This window comes from Capra hircus, chromosome 7 (assembly GCF_001704415.2).
Source record: "Capra hircus breed San Clemente chromosome 7, ASM170441v1, whole genome shotgun sequence".
NCBI lineage: Eukaryota > Metazoa > Chordata > Mammalia > Artiodactyla > Bovidae > Capra > Capra hircus.
This window is the reverse complement of record NC_030814.1, coordinates 64,352,787-64,379,102: the sequence shown is the minus strand read 5'-3', so window position 1 is coordinate 64,379,102 and position 26,316 is coordinate 64,352,787. Positions and strand designations below refer to the sequence as shown.

Genomic DNA, 26,316 nt, shown 5'->3' with positions numbered 1-26,316 from the left:
AAACAGATACCATCAACAAGAGGCAATTACTTTGTTTTTTTTTTTTTTTTTTTTTTTTTTTTTTAAGAGGCAATTACTTTGAATAAGGCTTAATTCTGTTCAGTCAAGACGTTAGAAATGAGAACTTTAAACATATCTGGCAGAATAACCAAGAGGCTGAATGTCATTTCCTACTTTTCCCTGGTGTTACTGATGTTTTTAGGCAGGGAGAAAGCTTTTTTATTTTCCTTTAGAGGGAAGCTGAAAATGAAACAGAAGAGCTACATTCCTAAAACCAAATGTCATGATGAAATGACCTTGTTGGTTTAGCTAACTAGTAATTCCTTCCAGGCATATCTTTCAATCCTTATTTGCTTCATATACAATATTATATTGTTGATGACAGAAAGGACTATAGTTAACTCTGATCTGGACAAGAGCTAGAGGAAACAGTAATTCTAATATTAAAATTACTCTTGATGGAACTGGAGCAATCTATTCTCAATAGAGTTGGTTGAATATGCTATAAAACCTCGGTTTATGACCAAGAGAGGAAATCTTAAGCTTGACAGTCTTTAAAAATAAATATTTGGCACTTGTCTTTCAACTAATTATGGGAATCTCAGACATATGGGAAAAAAGAATTCAATTTCTTAGAAAATTAAAATGCTTTAAAAAGCTAACCAAAATCTGATTAGAAAATCTTATCAGTGAGGCTTGTAGACGCTATCATGTGGCAAGCATGGTTCAAAAAACAAAAGCCTTTGTGTTGTAAAGTTAAGAGCTGGTTGAGAATAACTAAGAAAAAAGAAAATTAAATACATGGATTCATTTTCTTTCCACCAAGAAATAAAATATGCCTAAAATGCAAAAGAGCCATAGGACAGGAACAAAGTCTTCGAATATCTCAGTGACAGCTGAAGCAGAACACGCTTTCTTTATCCTCAGATGCAGGATCCACCATGCAACTGCACAACACCCTACGTGTCACTTGCCCTGCTGAGTCCCATTAAGTACCATTAAGTAAGACTGGGGAGTACCTCTAGGTGTGGGGAGACTGGTGCTTGTCATTATTTTTGGTGAAAAGGCAGATTACCAAACTGGGTGCCATTAAGATTGGAGCACGTCAGAATTAGACAACTGGGATTGGCTCATCAAACCAAAAATTAACCTTGGATTGTACCAGAACATGTGCTTTTTCTTCAGAAGGCCGATCCCACAGGGAGTAGGACGTGGACCCCATCAGCACTGGTCATGGTAGTGTTACAGATGAAAATATACATGATTCAGAGATAAATGTGGTATAAGGTGCAACCAAACACAACTTGTCTCTAGATAAATGCAAAAGCCTGTAGGGACTTAAACATTATTCTAAATATTCTAAAGCAATCTCCTTTCCCCACAACATATTAAATATGCAAAAGTTCAGAGCACAGTAGCCAGATAAGACACATTAAAATGAAACATTTGCCCAACAAGGATGCCAAACACTAGGGTTTGTTTTATTGCATGACGTTTGCATGAGAAAAAAACAATTGAAACTGTAAGGCATCATGCAGTCATAAAAGCTTATTATTAACTGCTTACTAAAGATAGGTGGACATATAATCTAAAATTTAAAAACTAGTTCCAAAAATTACATAAAAAATTTAACATGATGAGCTTTTAAATATGGTTGATAGTTGTAGTTTCATGTTATTAAAAAGTGCTTCAAATGTTGTCTGGAAAGTTGCTGTTCAAAAATGGTGCTGGGGGTAATGTCACATTATAAACTGTAAAAACTAAGTATTTTTATGGAATTAGAAAGCTAATATGTGATATTCAAACTTATTTGAATCAGTTTTCAATTCTCACTCAAATTAAGTTGATAAAATATTAATAATCTAAAAAACATCTGTTTTCTAACCAACAATAAAAGTCTATTGAATTCAAGTTATGCATGTTGAGTGATCAAATCTCTGAGTAGGCCTGAATGGTGAGACCTGGAACTGATGTGGGCTGGTGTTAATCAATGTACTGTGCCATCCAGCGGAAGCCTTCTCCGTAGCCTTGTCTTTTGAGCACACTGCACATGAAAACTTCTAAGGGCCGGGCATTCAGTTCTTTCAGAGATACATTGCCCTAGGAGAAAAGACGGGCATTATGTTGGGTGACCTCTTAATGAAATAAAAGCCCTACTCCCTAGGAGAGCTGCAGTTCGTACATCTTAGAACAAAGGGTGACTGTGATAAAGCCATGGCTGTTTGTCACCCAAGTCCCTTCCCCTAAACACATAGGGCACCTCCTCTCTGCTGTAGGACAGATGTCCATTCGGTGGGACAGAAGTGAGCCTGTGAGGTGCACAAGAATGAAAATAATCTGTGACTTCAAAATTACCTGGGACAACTGGCTTCGCTAATATTAAAAACAAACATTCTGTGAGTAGATTTATGACCTAACAAGGCCATTCTTAAAATTAATGTGGAGTTGACTTACTAAAAAGAAGACACAGAAAACAGACTAAAGTCCACCTTATCTAACATAACAGTCTCCTTCCACAGGCTGCCATATTGCTCTACTCTGGGATTTTTCAATACTCAGGTCCTTCCCCAAAACAAATCCCAGTAAAAATGATTGCAAAAATAATGTGTGTTAAAGCTTAATTATGAAGTGTATGTTCTGAAAACCCCATAACTCTGCTATAGCCAAGTATACATTTCATTTTTATCTGTGGGGAACTCTGGACTTAAACACTGAGCCGGGGGCCTAAACACACTACTGGTATGCTTAAACATTCAAATATATTATTTAGTGGCTAATTCTGAAAAATTATGACAAAACTTTGAAAGCTTTCATTAAGTTTCCCATATGCACAGGCTGTGGCATTTTTAATATCACCAAGTAAAGGTTGGTGATACTTCCCATACTTTGGCCACCTGATGTGAAGAACTGACTCATTGGAAAATGATGCTGGGAAAGACTGAAAGCAGGAAGAGAAGGGGACAACAGAGGATGAGATGGTTGTATGGCATCACCGACTCGATGGACAGGAGTCTGAGCAAGCTCCAGGAGTTGGTGATGGACAGGGAAGCCTGGTGTGCTGCAGCCCATGAAGTCGCAAAGAGTCGGACACGACTGAGAGACTGAACTGAAGAAAAGGTTTCATTGCATTCAGTGGTAGGAAGAAAATAAATGAGGACACTCAAAAAAGACCCAAATGTACCAATTATAGTTTTTAAGAAGAAAATGAAACTGGGCTTGTGAGGTTGGACAATAGTAATTTAAAGACAACTGGTTGGACACCTGAAACTAGTATGTCAATTATATCCCAATTAAAAAAAAGAAGCCAGACTACCAATTAGACTGGTAAGCATGATTACTGTTAAGGGTAGTATGGGCACAGACCTTTTCAGAAGATTAAAAGTAAATAAAATAAAAAGATATTTGTACTACTGAATGAAGTATTCACACCTGTCAATTTTTTTTTTACCTTTCCTGTTGTCTGACCATATAAACCAAACATCTCTCGCAACCTCTCTTCACTGATGGCTTCAGGCCTGTCAATCTTATTCCCAAGAATCAGTATAGGCACATTAGCAACAGTTTCATCTGTCATTAGTGACTGAAAAAAAACAAGGCAAAATGAAAGTTAAGATGTTTATATAAAACCATCTAAAGGGCTCATTGTGACAAGACAGCAAATGGGCATCAAGGGCTCACTCTCCATCATATCCTGGCAGTTTGGCTTTCTTTGGTGAACTTTCCTTACATTTTAAAGTGAGCTCAATGATCCCGTAGTTCAATTCTTCTGCCTCTCTGTCTCCTTCTGTAAATGCTCACTGTGACTAGACTCAACACTTTGAAGGTGTGCAGACCTGGTTTCATTTCTAATTCTGCTGCTTTTGAGTTGTGAGATCTTAGACAAATAAGGCTTGCTGAAGTTCAAAGAGAATCTGCAATAGTAGCACCTACCTTACAGAGTTAATCTGAGAATTAAATGAGGTAATATGCATAGTGCCTGGCACAAAGTAGTAACAAAGGAATTCTCCGGCTCTGTTCCATGACCATAAAACTTACCAGGACTTTTCCACATGAATAAGTACTTGTTTGCTTGCTCTTGGTAGAAGCATGGTCGGGTCAACTTTCCATCAAGTCATGGACCTCCCTTCTCTGGGCCCAGGTCTAGCACTGGCCTTGCCTACTGCTCCTGAGCCCCTTTATGAAGCATGTAACCTGAGAGACGGGAGAGGAGGTGGCTACACATGGCCTTGATCACTCCTGGGAATGGTGACAAAGATAGCATGTTATACCATTTCCAGGTTCTGGCCAACTCCTGGAGAAACCACTTGGAGGACCAGGGGCTTAAGACCAAGCCACTACAGGAATGCAGCAGATATGAAATAAACTGTAAGGGCACACACTGCATAGAATGAGCCTAAGCCTTCAGGAAGGAAATCTTGTTAGTACTCCTCAATAGCCACAGTTACTCCAAGGTACTCCCTCTGCATTCTGAGTAATCTCTGAACTCCACAAATTGTCAGGAGTTACATCAGAGGCTGCAGAAAAGCTACACTCTCATACCTACATCTCTAACCTATTTTCTCAGGCTTACCAGAGTGATTCAACTGTTTAGTTTTAATTATTTAACTTACATCAAGTTCTTCTTTTGATTCTAACAGCCTTTCATGGTCTGCACAATCCACCAGAAATACAATGCCATTGATAGCAGGAAGGTAGTTTTTCCACACTCTGCGAGCTAACAAAAACAATCAGGAGTTAGATTTTATTTGCTGGTCAAACCTAGCAGATGGTTTGATGGAAGAGTCCAACAAGATATCAAGTGTAATTAGCCCTTAGCTGCTGCTACATCACTATGTACTTGTTAATCTTTCACCCTGTATTGCCAAAATCTTTCCAGATGACCAAAGAAGAAATTACAGGTTTTCCTTAGTTTGGGCAAGTCAAATATTTTAGTCTGCCCCAGTTTACCCATGTCAGAAGAAGAATTAATATTTGCTTACTAATGGATGAGGATGTACATTAAGTTCATCAGCGGGACCACTACTATTTGTTATATGCAGTATTCATTTCTTTTTGACATTTCTAGTTGCTAGTGATCAAGTCTGGAGTAAGTGACAGAAGGAAATTAGTATGAGGTTCAGACTTGTTAAAAAATAAAGCAAATTGTTCTACTTATAGCACAAGTTTATGAAACCATTAGGGTAATTTTTTCCATGACATTCTCTTTTAGAAAAGAAAATATTTTTGAGGGTGCCCTAGAGGAAGGTAACTTTTCTCTCCGGACTTCAGCTTTATAATACACCTTCATATAGAGATGAAGCCTCAACCTCCATTAGGTTCTAAATCTAATCACTATATTCTAGGAATTAGTTTATGTATATTTTAAACATAGATGTATATCTCAAATGTGCTTTCTCTAGCCACAACCTTTGTAGTATTCATTATTTATGAATTACTATGTAGTGGGTACTGCTAAGTCCTTGTGGGGATATTAAAAAGTAACTAGCATTTCAATCCCAGAAAGTTAGGTAGAGTCTGAAATAAGAAGTCATTCCAACCTTTAGACATGTATACAAATGTACTAATTGCTAGGTAAGTATAGTTGAGAGCACTCCCAGCTGGGAGTGGCTTCTCAGGGGAGGCGGCCACACTTAGCACTGAGCCCTGAAAGTGGGCTACCTGTGTGCTGATGGAGACCACATGAGCACAGAGGTGGACGAACAAACACCAAGACAGTCTGGTCTGGTTGGAGTCAAGAAAATGACAAAGGAAGAGTGGGGAATAAAGACTCAAAAAGTAAAGTGCAATCAGGTCTTAGAAATCCTGAATACCAGGTCAGTGAATATGGCCTTTATTTTGTAGGTAATGAGTTAGCCAATGAAGGCTTTTCATATGGAGCAATAGAAGCAATAACATACTTATAACATGATTATGACAGTAAGAGAGAGGTGGGCTGAAGAAGAGAAAAAATGGAGATGAAATTTTACTCATATGCTTTATCACCAAAAGCAATTCAGACTTAAACTGGAGTATCATAAAATCATCCTTTGCATTTAAAGCATTTATCTGGGGGTGATAATTCCTATATTTTAAGTCTACTCTGGCTTTCCTTGAATAAAATGAGATTTCATGCACTGTAACATAATGGTCACATTGTTATTAAATAAAACAACTGTAAGAGTAGTAGAATCTCACCTTGAACATGTCCACCCAAATCAAAAGTTGTAAAGGTCATGCCAGCAATGGTTAGTTCTTCTGAAGCTAAATAATAATACAAAATGTTTTAAAAACATGAAAATTGTAAGTCCATTTCTGGCATATACTGCCATTTAAAGTTTGATTACTTTAATTGCAAAGGTCAAATCAAAAAGGAATTCTTTGTTATAACTACTATATTCCATTTCATATCGCCAGTATAATGCAAGTAATTGGTAATATTCACTTCTAGTATTCAGTGCCCACCACAAATCTAACTTATTTTTCCTCCTCTATCCAGCTGAAACTGACAGTTATTTAAAGTGAATTCAAGTGACTGGTCTAACCTAATAATTTTTCCTGTAATTCATCTTAAATGATAAAGGTGGAAAAACAGTATTTTCTCATGGCTGTTATATTTCACAGGTGATGGTTTTGGGGCTTCCTAGTGGCTCAGACCATGAAGAATCTGTCTGTAATGTGGGAGACCTGGGTTCGATCCCTGGGTTGGGGAGATCCCCTGGAGGAGGGCATGGCAACCCACTCCAGTATTCTTGCTTGGAGAATCCCCACAGACAGAGGAGCCTGGCGGGCTACAGTCCATGGGGTTGGCAAAGAGTCAGACACAACTGAGTGACTAAGCACACACACACACAGTCTTTAATGGCAAACATAATTATAATAAAAAAATGTGGCTATTACTTCTTCAGATATTTTTTCTGCTCCCTTACTTTCCCTTCTGGGACTTTAGTGATAGGTTTGAACCTTTCTCTCCTCCTTATGTTTGTGTTTCCCTTAAATCCTTGAGCATATTCATAACAGCTGTTTTAGTGTTCATATTTCCTAACTCCATCATCTTTTTGACTTGTGCCATTAGTCTGTTTTTGCTGATTGACTTTTCTTCTATTTAGGGATCACACTTTCCTGCTTCTTTGCATGTCTAGTAATTTTTTATTGGATGCTGGATTTTGTTTTATCATTTTCAAGAAAGTTGGACTTTGGGAACTCTCTGCTGGTCCAGGGGTGGAGACTGAGCCATCTCATTGTGGGGACCTTGGTCAGGGAACTAAGATCCTGCAAGCTCCAGCGCAGGGTCAAAACCCCCCCCCGAAAACCCCCCAAAGTAAGTTGGACTTTGTTCCTTTGCTCTGGCAGGCAGTTAAGCTGCTTGCAGATCAGTTTTCAAGTCTTGTTGCAGCAGATCTGAAGCAGCCTTCACTTTGGAGCTGCGTTAGCCTCATCGCTAAGAGGTGCTTTTTTGGAGTAGTCTACAAGGTCTCTTCTTTCTGGCTGGTGGGTACATGGATTCATAGCTCTGTGTGAGCTCTGGGAATGAACTGGCTAATGAACACTTCACTATAACTGTTCTTTTGATGGGCTGTGTGTAGTTTTACCCTATGTATGCACAGATTGGTATTCAGCCATGAACATTTCTGGAGTTCTTTCTCTACAGAGCTGTCTGCTCTGTGGTAATCTGCCCAGCAAATTCTAGTCACCTCAGCCTCCCCAAATTCTGGTCTCTTGTCTCCTCAATTCAGTGAGACTACTGGGTTACATTTGGGTTTCCTTTCCCTACACCATGGTCTTAAAATTAACCCCTGTGATAAACCTTACAACAGACAAGGGTTTGTTTTTCTTTTCTCAGGAATCATAGCCCTGTGCTAGCTATTGCCCAATATCTGAAAACAGTTGCAGTGTATATTTTTGTCCACTTTTCTAGTCATTTTTAGTGAGAGGGTAATTCCAGCCTCCGTTATTCCCTCACGGACAAAAGCAGAAGGCTGCTACAATTATGGTGAAAGGTTCAGTACAATTGTTAACTATTCAGTATAGCTGAGACCCCAGAGTAGTTTATCTTGCTAAAAAATTCTGTAGGAAGACTGCCAGCTGAATAATTAATACAATTTGTGTTCAAAGCATGATCATTTCCATTAGGAAAAGATAATGCTTGGACATGGCTGGCAAACTATCTCTGTGGTTACAATCTCTGGTACACTCCCTGCTTTATAAAATGAGTCCCAACTTGACTGTGATACAGAACACTGTTAACATCCCAGCAAGTCCCCTCTGGCCCCTGCCGAGTCAGTCCACACCTCCACTCCCAGAAGCAAGCACCGATCTGGATTCTGTCATCACAGGTTTGTTTTGCCTGTTTTAGAATTTTATATAAATGGCATCATATAGTATATAACTTTTGTGACCAGCCTCTTCCATGCAATATAATATGCATTGTGTGGATCTGGACTTTATTCCTCTTTTTGTTGAATAGAATTCCACTGTTTATGCATCTTTTTATGAAAGACATCTGAACTGCTTCCAGTTTGGAGTTAATACAGGTAAAGCTGGTATAACAAATATTCCTGTATGAGGATTTTGGTGAACATATTTTTTCATTTTTCCTAGATAAATATCTAGCAGTGGAACTGCCAGATCATAGGGTAGATACATGTTACCTTTCTCCCATATTCTTAAGAAAATTTTTTTATTGGAGTATGGTTGATTTATAATATTGCGTTAGTTTCAGGTGTACAGCAAAGTGAATCATATATATTTATCCATTCTTTTTCAGATTCTCTTCCCATACAGGTTATTACAGAATATTGAGTAGAGTTCCCTGTACTATACAGTAGGCTCGTTAGTTATCTATTTTATATATAGTGGTGTGTATGTTACTCCGTATCTCCTAATTTATTACTTGTTTCCCCTTTGATAAACCATAAATTTGATTTCAAGATCTGTGAGTCTGTTTTATAAATAAGTACATTTGTATCATTTTTTACTAGAGTCCATATATGGCTGATATCATATGATATTTGTCTCTGTCTGACTTGCTTCACTTAATATGATAAATCTCTAGGTCCATCCCTGTTGCTGCAAATGGCATTGTTTCATTCTTTTTTATGGCTAAGTAATCACTCCCTGGGTTAGAAACAGACCCTGGAGAGGGAAATGGCAACCCACTCCAGTTTTCTTGCCACGGACAGAGGAGCGTGGCAGGCTACAGTCCATGGGGTCACAAACAGTTGGACACAACTGAGTCGCCTAAACAGCAACAGCAGCAACATTCCATTGTATATGTACTGCATCCTCTTTACCCATTCCTCTGCTGACGGACATTTGGGTTGCTTCCATGTCCTGACTATTGTAAACCGTGCTGCAGTGAACACTGGGGAGCATGTATCTTCTTAATTATGGTTTTTCTCCAGATATATGCCCAGGAGTGGGATTCTTGAACCATATGTTAATTCTATATTTAGTTTTTTAAGGAACTGTCACACTCTTCTCCAAAATAGTTGTACCAATTTACATTCCCACCAACAATGTAAGAGGGTTACCTTTTCTCCAAACCCTCTCCAGCCTTTACTGTTTGTAGATTTTTCTGATGATGGCCATTATGACTGATGTGAGGTGATACCTCACTGTAGTTTTGATTTGCATTGCTCTAATAATTAGTGATGTTGAATGCCTGTTCATGTGCCTTTTGGCCATCCGTCATCTTTGAAGAAATGTCTATTTAGATCTTCTGCCCATTTTTTTATTGGGTGGTTTGTTTTCTTGACATTGAGCTGCATGAGCTGTTTGTATATTTTGGAGATTAATCCCTTGTCAGTCTCTTTGCAACTATTTTCTCCTATTCTGTGGCTTGTTTTTTATTTTGTTTATGGTTTCTTTGCTATACAAAAGCTTTTAAGCTTAATTAGACCCTATTTGTTTATTTTTATTTTCATTACTCTAGAAGTCGATCAAAAAAGATACTGCTGAGATTTACGTCAGAGAGCGTTCTGCCTACATTTTCCTCTAAGAGTTTTATAGTATCCAGTGTTATATTTAGATCTTTAATCCATTTTGAGTTTATTTTTGGTATGGTGTTAGAGAGTATTTTTAATTTCATTCTTAAAAATATGGAACGCTTCACAAATTTGTGTGTCATCCTTCTGCAGGGGCCATGCTTATCTTCTCTGTGTCTTTCTAATTTTAGTATATGTGCTGATGAAGAGAGTATCCATAATGCTTTTGATTAACTGAAAAATATAAGCTAAGATGAATATGAGATGCAGGAAGGTTGAGATAACATCTGTTTTGCGCCACTGTTTTTACTCCTAGTACTTAGAACAATGTCTGACATAAAGCAAGTGCTCAAAAAATATTTGTTGAATATATTAAAAAGAACATAAAATTTTAAAAATGACTTATACCTAATATAAGACCACTGTGTAATCTCTTCCAATTCTGCTATTTTTGCAGATAATTTTATATACTCAATTTCACCATGATTTTTCTTTAACAGTATTGTTCTTGTATCAGAATCTTATTTGTCAAGCCCTACTTTCTTCCCCTAATGTAAAAAGTACATTTTTTTAAATGTAAAAAAAGTATCAATTTTATGAAATCTTCTTTTCCAACTTGACTCACTAACAGTTTTAAAGATAAAATGGTAGTTTGTTTTGTTCTGTTTTCCTTCCTGTTCTTAGTATATTTACGGAATTAAATTAACTGTTGTATTATTTAATTTTTAGCCCAATTCTCAACTTTATACTAATTTTTAAGGCCGACACTCATTATTTCAAAATCTGTGGATTAGCTTGTCTTAAACTCTTTGTGTAGTTGATTCATAGTCTTTTTAACAGTAAAACAAGTTCTTAAGTTTTTGTTGTTGTTGTGCCATGCAACATGTGGGATATTAGTTCCCCAACCAAGGACTGAATCTATGTGCCCCCATACTGGAAGCTCAGACTTAAACCACTGGACTTCCAGGGAAGTCTCCCACAGGTATTTTAAAATTAGACTTCTGTTTCTAATTTTAAAGTGACTAATTTTGTCACTTTAACTTGACTCTCTCAACAGTACCTATTACATAATCTTATTAAGAATGATACATATTAAGTAATTTACAGAATCACTATTAATGTCTTTCAGTTGGCTTTCTAAAAGAAAGCACAGTAAATTATTTTTAAATTACTTTAACATTTCTAGGGAATTCCCTGGTGGTCCAGTGGTTAAGACTTGGCACTTTCACTGCTGTGGGCTCAGGTTCAATCCCTGGTTGAGGGACTAAGATCCTGCAAGCCATGGGGCCTGGCCAAACACAAAATAAAGAAAACTTTCTATAAGTGTATCAATATATGCCCGGTTTTTGGAATGAAAATTCTATGGTCTTTATGTTAGAAACAGTTCAGGTTGTTAGACCTAGAAAAATAACTGGTTAATAAGTTAAGAGCTACAGCAAAGTGTAAGACTATAGTCTGTCCACTGAATAATGATTAAAATAGTACAGTTCTAAAATGTGAAAGAAATTTAGGTTGTATAAGAAAGGTAATGCTGACTATTTATAACCTAAACAATATGTGGTTGAATATACTATCATAATCCCTGAGACAATAACTTTTTAACTCCTCTAGTTGGATAAAGGTATACTAACTATAAGAAGATATGAGTATTATTTCAAGATCTAAATATACTCCCTGGAGTTGGGTCACTTATCATTTACTATAATAAGAACAAGTGAAATGACATGATCATAATTTATCCACCAAAAAACAAACAAAACCTTTTGGTTAGGGCCTATGAATTGGAATCACTTCATCAGGTAATACACTGTATGGGAGAATATACTTACTGGGATGTAACGTGGGCACATGTTGTCCAAGTCTGTCATCTTTTAGCATGTGTAGCAATGTTGTTTTTCCTGCATTATCCAATCCAAGAAATACCAATTTACCAGTTTTCTTATATAATCCTGCAGAGTAAGAGCTATGATTAGTCAGTGATATCCAACACAGATTATAGAAATAAAATGACTTTAAATAAAAGTATAATATAATCTTCACAGTTTAGTTATTTGGATACTTTTCCCAATTACCCCAGATTTTTGATAAAGAGACACTTATTAACCTTTTGAACGTCTTAAGATTTTATAAATTGGCCTGAAAAGGCTTGGATTTCTAACCTATATTTAGTTTTGAAGAGCTATTTTAAATCTATTATGATTTGGGATGTCAGATCATTATAAAACTAAACTTTGCCCCAATCAATGAATGTGTGTGACCTAAACTTATCTTAAAATATCAAAATGCCAATTCCCTTGATGATTTAACTTAAATCCTGTTTTAATTTGTCCCTTGACAAATATCTGTGCCCTCTACTACAGAAACATAAAATACTTGAGATTATATATTTATGAAGCTAGACCAAAAGAAAAATTAGAGTTCTTTTCATTTTTTTCACAGGTAAAAATAAATTATTTTTGACAATCAAAACTACAGTGAGTTTTTTTCAGTAAAAAAATTTAGTTCACTGTCAAATTTACCTGAGAATAAGATTAAACTATTCACATGACTGTGTAAAACTAAGCAACAACAAAAATATCCAAGCACATGATTTTAAATATATCAATCAAGCACTGATAGCTAAAGTGATAGAGAGAGAAAGACAGCACCGACTAGTTTACAGTAGACTGACATTTATTGCAGAATTCCATGTTGAGCTTTTTATATATATATTTTAAAGACTTTTCTTAAAGCACTTTTAGGTTTACAACAAAACTCAAAGGAAGGTACAGATATTTCCCATATACCTCTGTCCCCACATAAATAGACTCTCCCCTAAAAGAGGATAGAAGTTAAATGACTTATGTCCATCATTATACAGAATATTTTCACTGCCCTAAGAAGTCTCTGTATTCTGCCTATATATCCACTCTACCCACTGCCCAGCAACCACTCATCTTTTTATGGTCTCCATATTTTTGCCTTCTCTTGAATGTCATGTAGTTGGAATCACACAATATATAGCTTTTCAGATTGGCTTCTTCCACTCAGTAATATGCACATAAGGTTTCTCCATGTGTTTTCATGGCTTGAAAGCCCATTTTCTTTCTCATGCTATATACTATTCCATTATCTGGCTGTACCACAGTTCATTTATCCATCCACCCACTAAAGGACATCTTGGTTGCTTCCATGTTTTGGCAATTATGGCTAAAGCTGCTGTAAATATCTCTGTGCAGGTTTCTGGATGGATGTAAGTTTTCAGCTCTTTTGGGTAAATACCAAGGAGCACAACTGCTGGACTGGATTGTAAGAGTATGTTTAGTTTCATAAGAGAACAACAAACTGTCTTCCGAAGTGGTTATACCATTTTGTATTACCACCAGTAAAGAACAAGAATTCCTGTTGTTTCACATCCCCACCAACATTTGGTATTGACAACATTTGGTATTGTCAGCATCTGAATTCGGGGCATCTAATAGGTGTGTAGTAGTATTGAACTCTATTTCATAGGAGTATATGAGGACAGGGAATGCAGTAGCAACTCAAAAAATTTAATCAGTAAGTGAAAATTTTAAGATATTAGGCACTTACAGATTGGGCTATCCATTTTCTACTAAGTTCATGCCAAAATAACATTTAGTTATATACCCACATTTAAGTTTAAGAAGTAAATTTTTTTTTAAGTCCTAATCACCTGTTGACCAACAACCTGGATCCTAAGGAGAAAATTATCTTCCACAGTCATTTGAGCTGGGATACTACAGCGCTCCTTTAATTATGAATACTGACTAATAATCTCTTTAAACATTTCTATTTCTTAAAAGGTTTCTACATAGATTGCTTCTAACCAATGTACTCAGTCTTACCACCCTAGCTTTTAAATAGTAAAGGTGTACTGGATAAGATTCCAAAGGGGAACAGCTAGAGCATTTAATCTTTCAACTGGATTGAACTAAGTTTCTGTTCTGTGGTAGGCACTGTTAAACATTTGCAAACATTATTTCACTTAATCCTCAACTCTGTATAGGGGCATCATTATTGTCTTTTTTACAGAGGAGAAATGAAGACTCAATTAACTTATTTACTCAAATGCTGAAGTCAGGTCTGAGATTTGAACCCATGTCTGATGCCAGACCTTTGGTTCATTTCCATTTCTCTACACTGCCTCCTGATATTAGCACTATTAACTTTCTTGTTCCTGACTGTGATGCAATCCTTTTGCCTTTTCAACATAATTCAGGATAGATTCATTGTTCTGTAAACTGAGATACAGATTCCAACCTGTTATAATCCGAAACGTCAGCAAAATAAACTTTAAAAACCCCTATTTCTGACCCAGTTCTTACAAATATGTGACAAAACACTTAAGAATTCTCTTGGAGGTAGTATAGCAAGATCTGACATTTGACTTGTGGTAGAGCAACAGTATAAAAATAATGTGAGGAATTTTATTTTTAAAACATAAAGAAAAACATCCTGAGTTTTTTTTTAATTTGCAAATATTAAGGTTCAACTAAGAAATAAAAGTGCAGTGACAAAACTTGATCTTATACTTTTATCCTTTTAATATATAGTAGTCAAAATTTATATTTCCCAAGCAAAATTTACTTCCTCAGTTAAGATTATGTTTGTGGAGAAAGAAATATTTACATAGAAGATATCATCCCATAAGTACAGTTGTGGCCAGTTTGAACTACGTTTATCAATCTTTAATTACATGAAATGCTTCTCTTTCTGCCAATTCAAATTAAAGCAAAATTTGAAAACGGGACTAGAAATATTTTCGTTAATTATTGCAATGGTAAAGTTGTGTATATCCCAACATAAAAGTTAAGGAAAAGTCTGTCCTTGGAGGGAAAATAAAGCCTGTTTCACTGAAAAATGTGAGAAGTCAAGGGTGTCAATAAAAGAAGGTTTTTCCTATCTGTTTCACTGAAAAATGTGAGAAGTCAAGGGTGTCAATAAAAGAAGGTTTTTCCTATCTGTAAAATCTATAAAGAGAAGAAAATCGCTAGTCAGAATCTCTGGGTGAACAAGTCTCATTTAGTAGGTTAAAAAATGCCATTTATAATATATGAGGTACTTGATGGAACATGAATTTTTATTAAAAAAGCAAAAATAATAATGTCTTGGATTCCTGTGAGGATTACCTGAGATAAAAGATGTAAATCTCTTATAGAAACTGGCTAATAAATGGTAGCTGTTCCTGCTAGTAATATGCTTATCAACAACCTTGCTTGCTTGCTTGCTAAGTTGCTTCAGTTGTGTCCAACTCTGTGTGACCCCATAGACGGCAGCCCACCAGGCTCCTCCGTCCCTGGGATTCTCCAGGCAAGAACACTGGAGTGGGTTGCCATTTCCTTCTCCAATGCGTGAAAGTGAAAAGTTAAAGTGATGTTGCTCAGTTGTGTCTGACTCTTAGCGACCCCATGGACTGCAGCCCACCAGGCTCCTCCGTCCATGGGATTTTCCAGGCAAGAGTACTGGAGTGGGGTGCCATCACCTTCTCCGATCAACAACCTTAGGAGGTAGGAATTGTTAACCATTTTACACATAAGGAAATTAAGGCTAAAGTGGAGAAAGCAATTTATCTAAGATTACTTCATAACAGGTATAATGAGTAGTTGAATGTGTTGTATGATTCCAAAGCCACATCCGTAACTACTGGGTTACATATAAAGCGCCTCTAGACAAATAAAAGACACTTTTATATAAGTAGGATTAAATGGGATAACAAAAGGGAACAAAGGGCCAACATTACCTAGAAACTGTAGCACACTGCTGAAACCACTGTAAATCCAGTCAAATATGAAGGACATAGCCAAATCTGATAGGGTCTGGAAAAAAAAGTGGGATTTCGTAGTCAATATTAAATAGCAATGACATTAAACATCAACTGTGAGTAAATAATTTTACAGCAACCTTACTACAAAGAGTTAAATACTCTTCCAGGCCAGTCTAACCTGGTGTATGCTGCTGCTGCTAAGTCGCATCAGTTCAGTTCTGTTGCTCAGTCATGTCCGACTCTTTGTGACCCCATGAATCGCAGCACGCCAGGCCACCCTGACCATCACCAACTCCTGGAGTTCACTCAGACTCACGTCCATCGAGTCAGTGATGCCATCCAGCCATCTCATCCTCGGTCATCCCCTTCTCCTCCTGCCCCCAATCCCTCCCAGCATCAGAGTCTTTTCCAATGAGTCAACTCTTTGCATGAGGTGGCCAAAATACTGGAGTTTCAGCTTTAGCATCATTCCCTCCAAAGAAATCCCAGGCTGATCGCCTTCAGAATGGACTGGTTGGATCTCCTTGCAGTCCAAGGGACTCTCAAGAGTCTTCTCCAACACCACAGTTCAAAAGCATCAATTCTTCGGCACTCAGCTTTCTTCACAGTCCAACTCACATCCATACATGACCACTGGAAAAATCACAGCCTTGACTAGACGGACCTTTGTTGGCAAAGTAATGTCTCTGCTTTTGAATGTACTATCTAGGTTGGTCATAACTTTTCTTCCAAGGAGTAAACGTCTTTTAATTTCATGGCTGCAGTCACCATCTGCAGTGATTTTGGAGCCCCCCAAAACAAAGTCTGACACTGTTTCCACTGTTTCCCCATCTATTTCCCATGAAGTGATGGGACCAGATGCCATGATCTTCGTTTTCTGAATGCTGAGCTTTAAGCCAACTTTTTCACTCTCCTCTTTCACTTTCATCAAGAGGCTTTTTATTTCCTCTTCCCTTTCTGCCATAAGGGTGGTGTCATCTGCATATCTGAGGTGATTGATATTTCTCCCGCCAATCTTGATTCCAGCTTGTGCTTCTTCCAGCCCAGCGTTGCTCATGATGTACTCTGCATATAAGTTAAATAAGCAGAGTGACAATATACAGCCTTGACGTACTCCTTTCCCTATTTGGAACCAGTGTGTTGTTCCATGTCCAGTTCTAACTGTTGCTTCCTGACCTGCATACAGATTTCTCAAGAGGCAGGTCAGGTGGTCTGGTATTCCCGTCTCTTTCAGAATTTTCACAGTTTATTGTGATCCACACAGTCAAAGGCTTTGGGATAGTCAATAAAGCAGAAATAGATGTTTTCCTGGAACTCTTTTGCTTTTTCCATGATCCAGCAGATATTGGCAATTTGATCTCTGGTTCCTCTGCCCTTTCTAAAACCAGATTGAACATCTGGAAGTTCACAGTTCACATATTGCTGAAGCCTGGCTTGGAGAATTTTGAGCATTACTTTACTAGTATGTGAGATCAGTCCAATTGTGCGGTAGTTTGAGCATTCTTTGGCATTGCCTTTCTTTGGGATTGGAATGAAAACTGACCTTTTCCAGTCCTGTGGCCACTGCTGAGTTTTCCAAATCTGCTGGCATATTGAGTGCAGCACTTTCACAGCATCATCTTTCAGGATTTGAAACAGCTCAACTGGAATTCCATCACCTCCACTATCTTTGTTTGTAGGGATGCTTTCTAAGGCCCGCTTGACTTCACGTTCCAGGATGTCTGGCTCTAGGTGAGTGATCATACCTTCGTGATTATCTTGGTCATGAAGATCTTTTTTGTACAGTTCTTCTGTGTATTCTTGCCACCTATTCTTAATATCTTCTACTTCTGTTAGGTCCATACCATTTCTGTCCTTTATTGAGCCCATCTTTGCATGAAATGTTCCCTTGGTATTTTAGAAGTTATTATTTTACAAGTTGAAAATTGCAACTTCTACTATTATCATTTTAGGTCATGGAGAAATTGAGACTTAAGAGAAAATATATACAAGTGGCTTATATTTTCTGAAGATTTTTAGGTATATGCTTTTTGAAGGAAAATTTTAATAATTTAAAATATATTTTAATTTTATATTAAATATAAATATATTTAATATAAAATTTAATATGTATTATGGTGTATAATATATATTATAATAATTTTCACTGTAGAGAATCAAATAAAGCAGTGGTGTGCTGAGTTTTTTTTCTTTCTAATTCAATACATACTCACCTAGCTCATATTACATCCAGGGTCCTAAGTTAGACATTATAGGGAATACAAATACTGATGACAAACATGGCTCATTCTCTCAAAAAGGTTATAGAGTGATAAATTAGCTACACAAGTACAACTAAAAAAATGTTAAAACTGAATAGGATATTATCTAAAATGGTAATAACTCATCCTATAGAGTTTCAAGAATTATTCAAGCACAAGGGGAGGGGGGGAAGTGCCCATATTGTAAATCCTAAGCTACTAGGGGAGTAATGATCATAAGAGCATAGAAACAAAACAATAAAAATAAATAGCAGAGAGATGAGGTGGGCTTCCCTGGTAGCTCAGTGGTAAAGAATCCTATGTCTCCTGCCTGTGCAGGAGACACGGGTTTGATCCCTGAGCTGGGACGATCCCACAAACTGCGGAGGAACTAAGCCCGCCCGTGCACCACGGCTATTGTGTCTGTGCTCTAGAGCCGGGAGCCACAACTATTGAGACCACAGGCCATAGCTACTGAAGCTTGTGAACCCTAGAGCCCATGTTCCCCAACAAGAGGAGCCACCACAATAAAAGCCCGTGTACCTCAACTAGAGAGTTTCCCGTCCTTACTGCAACTAGATCAAAGCCCATGGAGCAACAAAGACTCACCACAGCCAAAAATAAATTACAAATGAAAAAAAGACATGAGGTGTGTGTGTGCATACTAACAGAAAGAGGTACAGTGAAATGAAAGTCCCTCAGTCATGTCTGACTCTTTGCGACTCCGTGGACTATATAGTCCATGGGATACTCTAGGCCAGAATACTGGAGTGGGGAGCCTTTCCCTTCTCCAGGGGATCTTCCCAACCCTGGGATCTAACTGGGGTCTCCCGCATTGCAGGCAGATTCTTTACCAGCTGAGCCACAAGGGAATCCTGAAAGAGGTATATTATGCTCACAAGTAACACTTTATATTATGTATGAAAACAAGGGAAAACCAGTCCTGCTTGTCTCAACATTCAAAATCCTATTTTCACAGCTCTGTGGTGACAGCTGCTCAGTCGCTTCAGTCGTATCCGACTCTGTGAGACCCCAGAGACGGCAGCCCACCAGGCTCCCCCGTCCCTGGGATTTTCCAGGCAAGAACACTGGAGTGGTGACAGCAGGGTACAGCTAAGAAAAGGTTTCTTGGATGGTGATGGGTACCCATAGCCTGAATGGGTACAGCAAAATGTCAGGAACTGTTAGATGATGTAACTGGGATTAGGGGATTGAGACTGAGAGTTAAAATCAATGGGTGCTAATTAGTGATGCAGAAGCCAGATTGATAAACAAATCTGAGATTAAATTTAGACATTTGGTTTTCATGCTGGCTACTTTTAATATGTGAACATAAGAAACTGCTGAATCTGCATTTCAATTTAATAAAACGGAGCAAAACAAAAAAATACCAGCTACCATTTATTAAACCTCTGTGAGCAGTATGGTCTAGAGGTTAAGAGCAGCAGCTCTGGAGCTAAGACTTTACTAATATTTTAAGTAACTTATTCCACTTTCCTCATCTGTAAAATGGGGATAGCAATTCCTATCTGAGATGGTTGTTGTGAAGATTAATTACTACAGACAAAGCATTTAGAATTGAGCATGGAGGAAGCACTCAATTTTAGCTGCTATTACTATTATTTCTTCCACTACATGGCCTACAGTACTAGGCACTTTACAAATATCATCACTAAACACCTCAACAACCTTTCAGAATAAATACATTATTGACTGCATTTTGCAGAAGCTGAAGCTACTAGTAAGTAAAATTCAACTTTTAGTGATTGGCACATCTGCGTTTCAAACATGAGTCTGACTTCCACATCCATCCCCTTTTCCTTACATTGCATTGGCTCTCTAAAGCTTTATAAAAATAGTTTTAAAGGTTTAAAGTTATTTAAATCATCATATAACATTTTAAAATTACTCTAGCTCATGACTCTGACATGTAATTCCTTCTTCTGCCTCACATCCCATGGCCAATCATTCCTTAGTTCTATCAATTTCTGCATTTTCTTTGATTCTCACAGGAGCCACCTGGTTAAAATCCTTGTGTCTGTTCCCTAAACTACCATCTTAACATCAAAATGTGTTTCTACCCAGTTGTACATGCCCTCCAGAGTAGCTTCACCAAACTGTCATCTCAGACTTGTTGCATAGTCAGGGTGACTGTAACTCCCAGTTGGCTGGGGACAGTCTCAGTAAAGTTATTTCAGTGTAATCATTAATAGTGCTTCCCTTCTCAAAAGGGTCCTGATTGAAGTGTTAAATTATATGGCCGTTCTGCCTGTGGATGGAGAGCCACTGGAGGTTTGTGAGCTGAGAAATGATATAGTCAAACTCCTTGGTCTAGTGTTCCACATCCTACTTGTAGCTACCTTTCCAAGCTTATAATACATATCACTTCCCTACTTGTAGCTCTCCCTGGGCTAAAGTAAACTGCTTGCTGGCGACCTGTGCTTTACCTTAAAACACCTGCCCATTATACTTCCAGGCATCAGAATGTTTTCCCATCATCTCTGCCTAAAGTCTCCTTGCCAAATGCTATGGAAGAAACTAATTCTCACTTGAGATCGTCTTCAAGGTACAGATACGGGTGGAAGAACCAACAGAACCCAGGAAGGGTAAAAGAACTAGAAGAGACAGGCAAGAAAAGCAGTCAGTCACAGGATATGCACAGGTGTCACTGCTTGCTTTGCTGACGGAGGCAGCTGCTGGGAGCATGAGCAACTTCCAGCCAGGGGTCTAGCAGAGCTGTGTGCCCTTGAGCAAATTACCATCTCTCAGGGTGTTTTATGAGCAAACAAGACAAAATGCACAAAGTAAGTATTTAAAATGTGGCCTCTGTTATTAATATTATTGAGAACAGAATGAGATGGAAGTTAGCAGGTGGAGTGAGGAAATTCTTCTGGCAAAAAATTTGAAATAATTTGGGTGAGGGAAGTGAGATTTTCTTCTTAGGGGAGGGTGAGGCTTAATAATGTTGATAAACTGAAAGGAAGGAGCTTGTGGCAAGGAATAAGTTAAAGATGAGAAAGAAGGAATTGACCAAAAGGGGCAAGGTCTCCAGAGGAGCCCGGGCAGAGAGCATGCTCTCTTTCTCTACGATGAAAAGGAAGGAAGGCCAGGAAAGGTGAAGGAGTGTAGAGAAATTCTGAGGAGCAGATTGAGGATTAGAATAGCTACTGTGGGGGAAAGATCAAGTTAAAAGATGACTAAAGAGAGCCAATTGCTAAGATTGAAACAGTCACAGCAGTGCCAGTCTGCACGGGCTTCTATCCCTTTCGCTGCTTCCCCAGCCCCACCCCAGCAGTGCTCAGCTTTAGAAAATAAGGAGCAAATGTGTATGAGGGACTTCAGGAGAGCAAATCAAAAGAGGGGAACAAGAGTTTGAGAGCACTAGTGTCAGAGGCTGAAGTGATCTGATCAGAAGTTCAGGCTGCGTGGATAAAGTTACAAAGGTAGACAAAGGGGGGGAATGGGTGGGGATCAAAAGCAGGCTTCTCACAGAATAAAACTGGAAGGACAGAGGGAGAGTCTTCAGCTAAAACTGGCAGATGCAGATGTAGTGAAAGGGTGCAAGAAGTGAAAGGTGGTCAGAACTGTGCCAGCAAAGTGGAGGAACATGTGGGCTCAGAATTTAAGGAAGGTCTGAGTGGTGGCAAGCTCCAGAGTACTGTCCACGCTGACAGGCAGTGGAATCACCAGAAGATTGGAGGGGAGCATTACAGAAAGCAGGACTGTGAGTCAAGTGGCAAAGTCCTCACTGGAGAAGACTGCTGGTAGGTGAGAGACAGGGAGGGTAGAGAGGGTAAGACGGTAGAGAGGGTAGCCATGCAGGTAAATGCATTTATGGTGGAAGGATTTGCTTTTATAAAATTTGTCCCAAGATAACTGATAACATATATGGGGAAACTCTTCTTCAGAAATTAATGAGATATTTATATTTCTATAAAGTCATGGCTTCTGAGATCTTTAAAACAAGCTAGGAGTCATTAGTCATTTTAAAGTAGAGGTAAAAATGCCAACTAAGAGTAAAAGTTACTTAGCCGCAATCAGATACCTGAGCCCTGAGAACAGGTTACACAACACCATGGATACACTATTAAGACATGTGAAAAGCAAAGGTCAAGAACAAGGAAACATATACACGTCAGCAGATTTATTTATTGCATGAACACCAAACAGGAAAAATCGCTCCACAGATTAGAAAAGTGATCTACTCAAGTAATATGAAAATCAGTGCAAAGGGTGTAATGGAAAATAAATTCTCAGATTACAAATAACTTCTGAAAGCCTTGCCACATTAAACTTATAAGGATGATTCCATTTATATGAAATAGTCCAGAATAGTCAAGTCTTTAGAGTCAGTACATTAGTGGTTGTCAGACTCGGGGGAAGGTGAAATTGGGAGTGGCTAATGAGTACTGGGTTTCTTTTGGGGTGATGAAAATATTTCTGGAGTTACTGGTGATGGTTGCACAACATGATTAAACTAAAAACACTCAACTGTACACTTACAATGCTAAGTAGTGTATGTACAACTATCTTTTATGGTATGTACTCTCTTTCAATAAAATTATTATTAAAAAATTAAAGAACCGACCCATTGGAAAAGACCCTGATCTGGGAAAGACTGAAGGCAGGAGGAGAAGGGGATGACAGAGGATGAGATGGTAGGATGGCATCACCAACTCAATGGACATGAGTTTGAGCAAGCTCTGGGAGACAACAGGCAGGGAAGCCTAGTGTGCTGCAGTCCATGGGGTCACAAAGAGTTGGACAGGACTGAGTGCCTGAACAACAACAAAGTAATTTGGGCTTCTCAGATGGCTCAGTGGTAGAGAATCCACCTGCCAATTCAGGAGAATGGGTTTGATCCCTGGGTCAGGACGATCCCCTGGAAAAGGATATGGCAACCCACTCCAGTATTCTTGCCTGGGAAATCCTATGGACAGAAGAGCCTGGCAGGCTTTAGTCCACGGGGTTGCAAAAGAGTCGGATATGACCTGGCAACTAAACAACAACAATATAAGTAATTCGGCAAAATCATTTAGGTGTGAACTTTTAAAAAAGAGAAAAAATAAACATAAGATGACAAGATACAAATACTCCAGAAAGCAGTGCTGGTAGAAAATAAAAACTAGGATATTCTAAGGAGATAAATCCTATTGAGAATAGGATTCGAGAGTAAATACATTAATAACTTTGGGAAGCAAAGCATGGTAGAGCTGTGGTAAAATGGATGGAGGTAGAATAGATGTCCTAGATTTTAAAAAGTCTAAACTGAATGTGCATCACTGCCTCTTACCCGGCCGTATTACATGGCATGCAGAACTTCCCCCACCAGGGATTGAACCTGTGCCTCTGTGGTGGAAGCATGGAGTCTTAACCACTAGATCACCAGGGAAGTCCTAAATGGGAAAGCCAATCTTCATGAGCCCCAGTTTGCTCTTCGATGTAGGGGAAATACCGCCTGCCTCACAGAGTGTTAAGAATGATTAAATACGATAACATACATGAAAATACTTTGAATACACCATATAAGGTGGTATTAATTTAGACTAAATCGATTGAAAATCAAAGCACAGAACTTTCAATGCCAATTTTGAAATCAACTTCAATATTAATAACTACTACTAAGAAAAAGATTTTTAATGATGTTCTGATTTTACTTTAAATATTAGCAACATCATTGTCACCAGAAAAGCGCTAGAACAGTTTCTTTCAAATCCAGGTAAGGAAATTTCAGTAGAAGAGATTGATCACAACTTTCTACACAATTTTGTCAGCCTTATAAAGTGCACAAATTCCATAAGATCAGTATAATATCTGTAAATCAATTTAGGAACTATAAATACCCCTCTCTCAGTTTCAAACAGTACTAGAGATACAAAGGCCAAATTCTGGCCATGTTTTGTAGAATTTCAACAAGGCCGTCGGCCTTGGTCCCTCGGGGATCTAGAGGATTGTTTCCAGGCCTCTACACCCCACACACTCTCCTTAAGGCCTTTATATAAAAATGTCACAGTATTTGCATACAGTCTTCGCACTTCCTCTAATATACTTTAAATAATCTCTCAATTACTTAAAGTATCTAACACAAAGCAAATAGTTGTAAATGCAATGTAAATGCCATGTAAATAGTTGTCAGCACTTGGCAAATTGAAGTTTTGCTTTTTCAAACTTTCTGGAATTTTTTTCCCCCAAGTATTTTCCATCCATTCTTGAATCCTCAGAAACAGAATCCATGGATAAGGAGGGCCAATGTCCATACTAAAAGTTTGGACACTGACAATGTTGAATGTTTAAAAATAAGACTGCTTTTAAATACCCACCCCTAAAATTATTAGATTTTCTTTTTATAGCCTTTAAAGTACTGAAATAGTGATGCAAATAAAAAACTCAAGAAAACATTTGGGGACTGAATGTTTAGCCATTATAAAAATGGAACTAAATCTTTTGGTTCATGTAATGAACAAAAAGTACATACTCCATTTTTCTTTAAGGAAAAGTGATGCTCGACTGAAATAGGGTTAAATCTATGACAGATATAAGTTGGATTTTTTTAAGAGGAAGAGAGAAAAAACTATATATTTTAAAAAGCTGTGAGGGACTTCCCTGGCAGTTCAGTGGTTAAGACTTGGAGGCCTTCCAATGCAGGGGTTGTGGATGAGATCCCTGGTGGGGGAGCTAAGATCCCACATGCCTTGTGGCCAAAAGACCAAACCATAAAAACGTAAGCAATACTGTAACAAATTCAATAAAGACTGTAACAATGGCCCACGTCAAAAAAAAGCTTAAAAGTACTAACTTACTTATAATGAATTAAAATAAAAACTGACATAAACAATGGCTAATTCAATCATTAAAATACTTTTAACTCAAATTGCACTAAAAGCTACATACAAGGAAAGTACTTTTCAATACCATGATCTGAAAATTATTTGCTTAGTAACGTTTTGCAGGAAAATAATTTTAAATGACTTTCAGCAAGTGTACTTAAGAGGGTGGAGAAATAATCATTACTACAGAATTCTGATTTATAAGCTTCAAATATATTGCACTGATTTCCATTTCTGATAGCCTATTCTTTGGTCTCAATTCTTGCTCAAAGTGCAAGGCAAAGGAGTTAAAATGTACCCTATATAAACTGCTAATCTGCATAATTAATGACTGCTTCTCTAATATTTCTAAAATGATGGCAACACCTTCCTCTTCCACAAACTCAGGAAACATCAAAGAACTATCCTAAAGTTTTTTTTTTTAATTAATTAATTAATTTATTTTTTAATTTTAAAATCTTTAATTCTTACATGCGTTCCCAAACATGATCCTAAAGTTTTTAAAATTAAAAATATTTTGATGACAATGCAAGTCCACAAAAATATTTGATATACAGATTATTTTGAAATAGCACCACTAACTGTTGACAAAATGTAAACCTTCCTTATTCCTCATCTGTAAAATAGAGATACTACTACTTCCTCGGTGGATTGCTGTATGGAACTAAACCTTTTGGTTCGTGTAATGAACAAAAAGTACATTAGCGCCTTACACATAGTAGACAACAAATGTTCCTGTCCCTTTTTCATTTGCCTCATTGCGACTCTAATTGGTGTTCTAACACTGAACGCAGGACAGTCTTCAGTGTGAGATAAAAATGTGCAACTAATAATAGGTTTACTTTTTCACATTAAAAGTATTTCTTCAGCTCATTGTGTCCAATGTACCTAATACCTTAAAATTCCTGACGAGTTTGGTTCTTTTGGTCAACGATGTCAAGAGTTTCAGCTGTTGTCAAAGTATTTAAACCTTGTTGGAAACTCTTGGGACAGTCTGTAAATAATTGCAGCTTTCCCCCAAGAGTATAGTGTATCTTTTCCCCATTCAACTGGGACTTGGGCAATGGGAAAACGTTAACTACTAGTAGTAGGGAAAGCTCGATTCGTCCCCACACTATGTGGGAGAGTTGAAAACAACACGTCGCGTCACTGCCTCTGAGCTGTCAATGATCCCCGCAGCCTTCACCTTACCTGGTAAGGAAACTGAGGCTAAGGGCAAGGAAGGGCTTGGCTGCAGTTCAGAGTCATCTCTTTGATTCCTGAAATAACCACCATTTGACAGCAGTGGTGTCCTTTCCAGATGGTCGTCAGAGTGGCCCCGCGAAGCACGAAAAGAACCTGTCGTCTTTCCCGCCGCCAGATTCCAGGGCGAAAAACAGGAGCCCCTTCCCCGCCCTGCTATAGGCAGGGGTATCGAGTGGGCCCAGCCCCAAAGGCGCTCCTTCCCCGGGATCGACAGCTGCCGCCAGCCAGTTCTCCCGGGACGAGAGACCGCCACTTACCTGCGGTTGGAGAAAACG

General features: G+C 38.1%; 1 protein-coding gene and 1 long non-coding RNA gene across 3 annotated transcripts in view; one reads left to right on the top strand and one right to left on the bottom strand.

Annotated features, from left to right (window-relative positions):
• LOC102176322 overlaps positions 1 to 26,289 on the top strand; it is a 35,286-nt gene extending 8,997 nt beyond the window's left edge. For both annotated transcript variants that reach the window (XR_310154.3, XR_001295911.2), the window contains exon 4: positions 26,097 to 26,289. This is a non-coding gene — a long non-coding RNA (uncharacterized LOC102176322). The remainder of the gene's footprint in view (positions 1 to 26,096) is intronic.
• On the bottom strand, positions 1,456 to 26,316 carry SAR1B (secretion associated Ras related GTPase 1B). The gene is made up of 7 exons (XM_005682944.3): positions 26,299 to 26,316; positions 15,706 to 15,781; positions 11,792 to 11,911; positions 6,175 to 6,240; positions 4,611 to 4,714; positions 3,449 to 3,580; positions 1,456 to 2,100 (listed from the first exon to the last, which is right to left on the bottom strand). Exons 2-7 carry the CDS (start codon positions 15,761 to 15,763, stop codon positions 1,984 to 1,986), a joined length of 597 nt encoding a protein of 198 aa, XP_005683001.2. The 5' UTR covers positions 15,764 to 15,781; positions 26,299 to 26,316; the 3' UTR covers positions 1,456 to 1,983.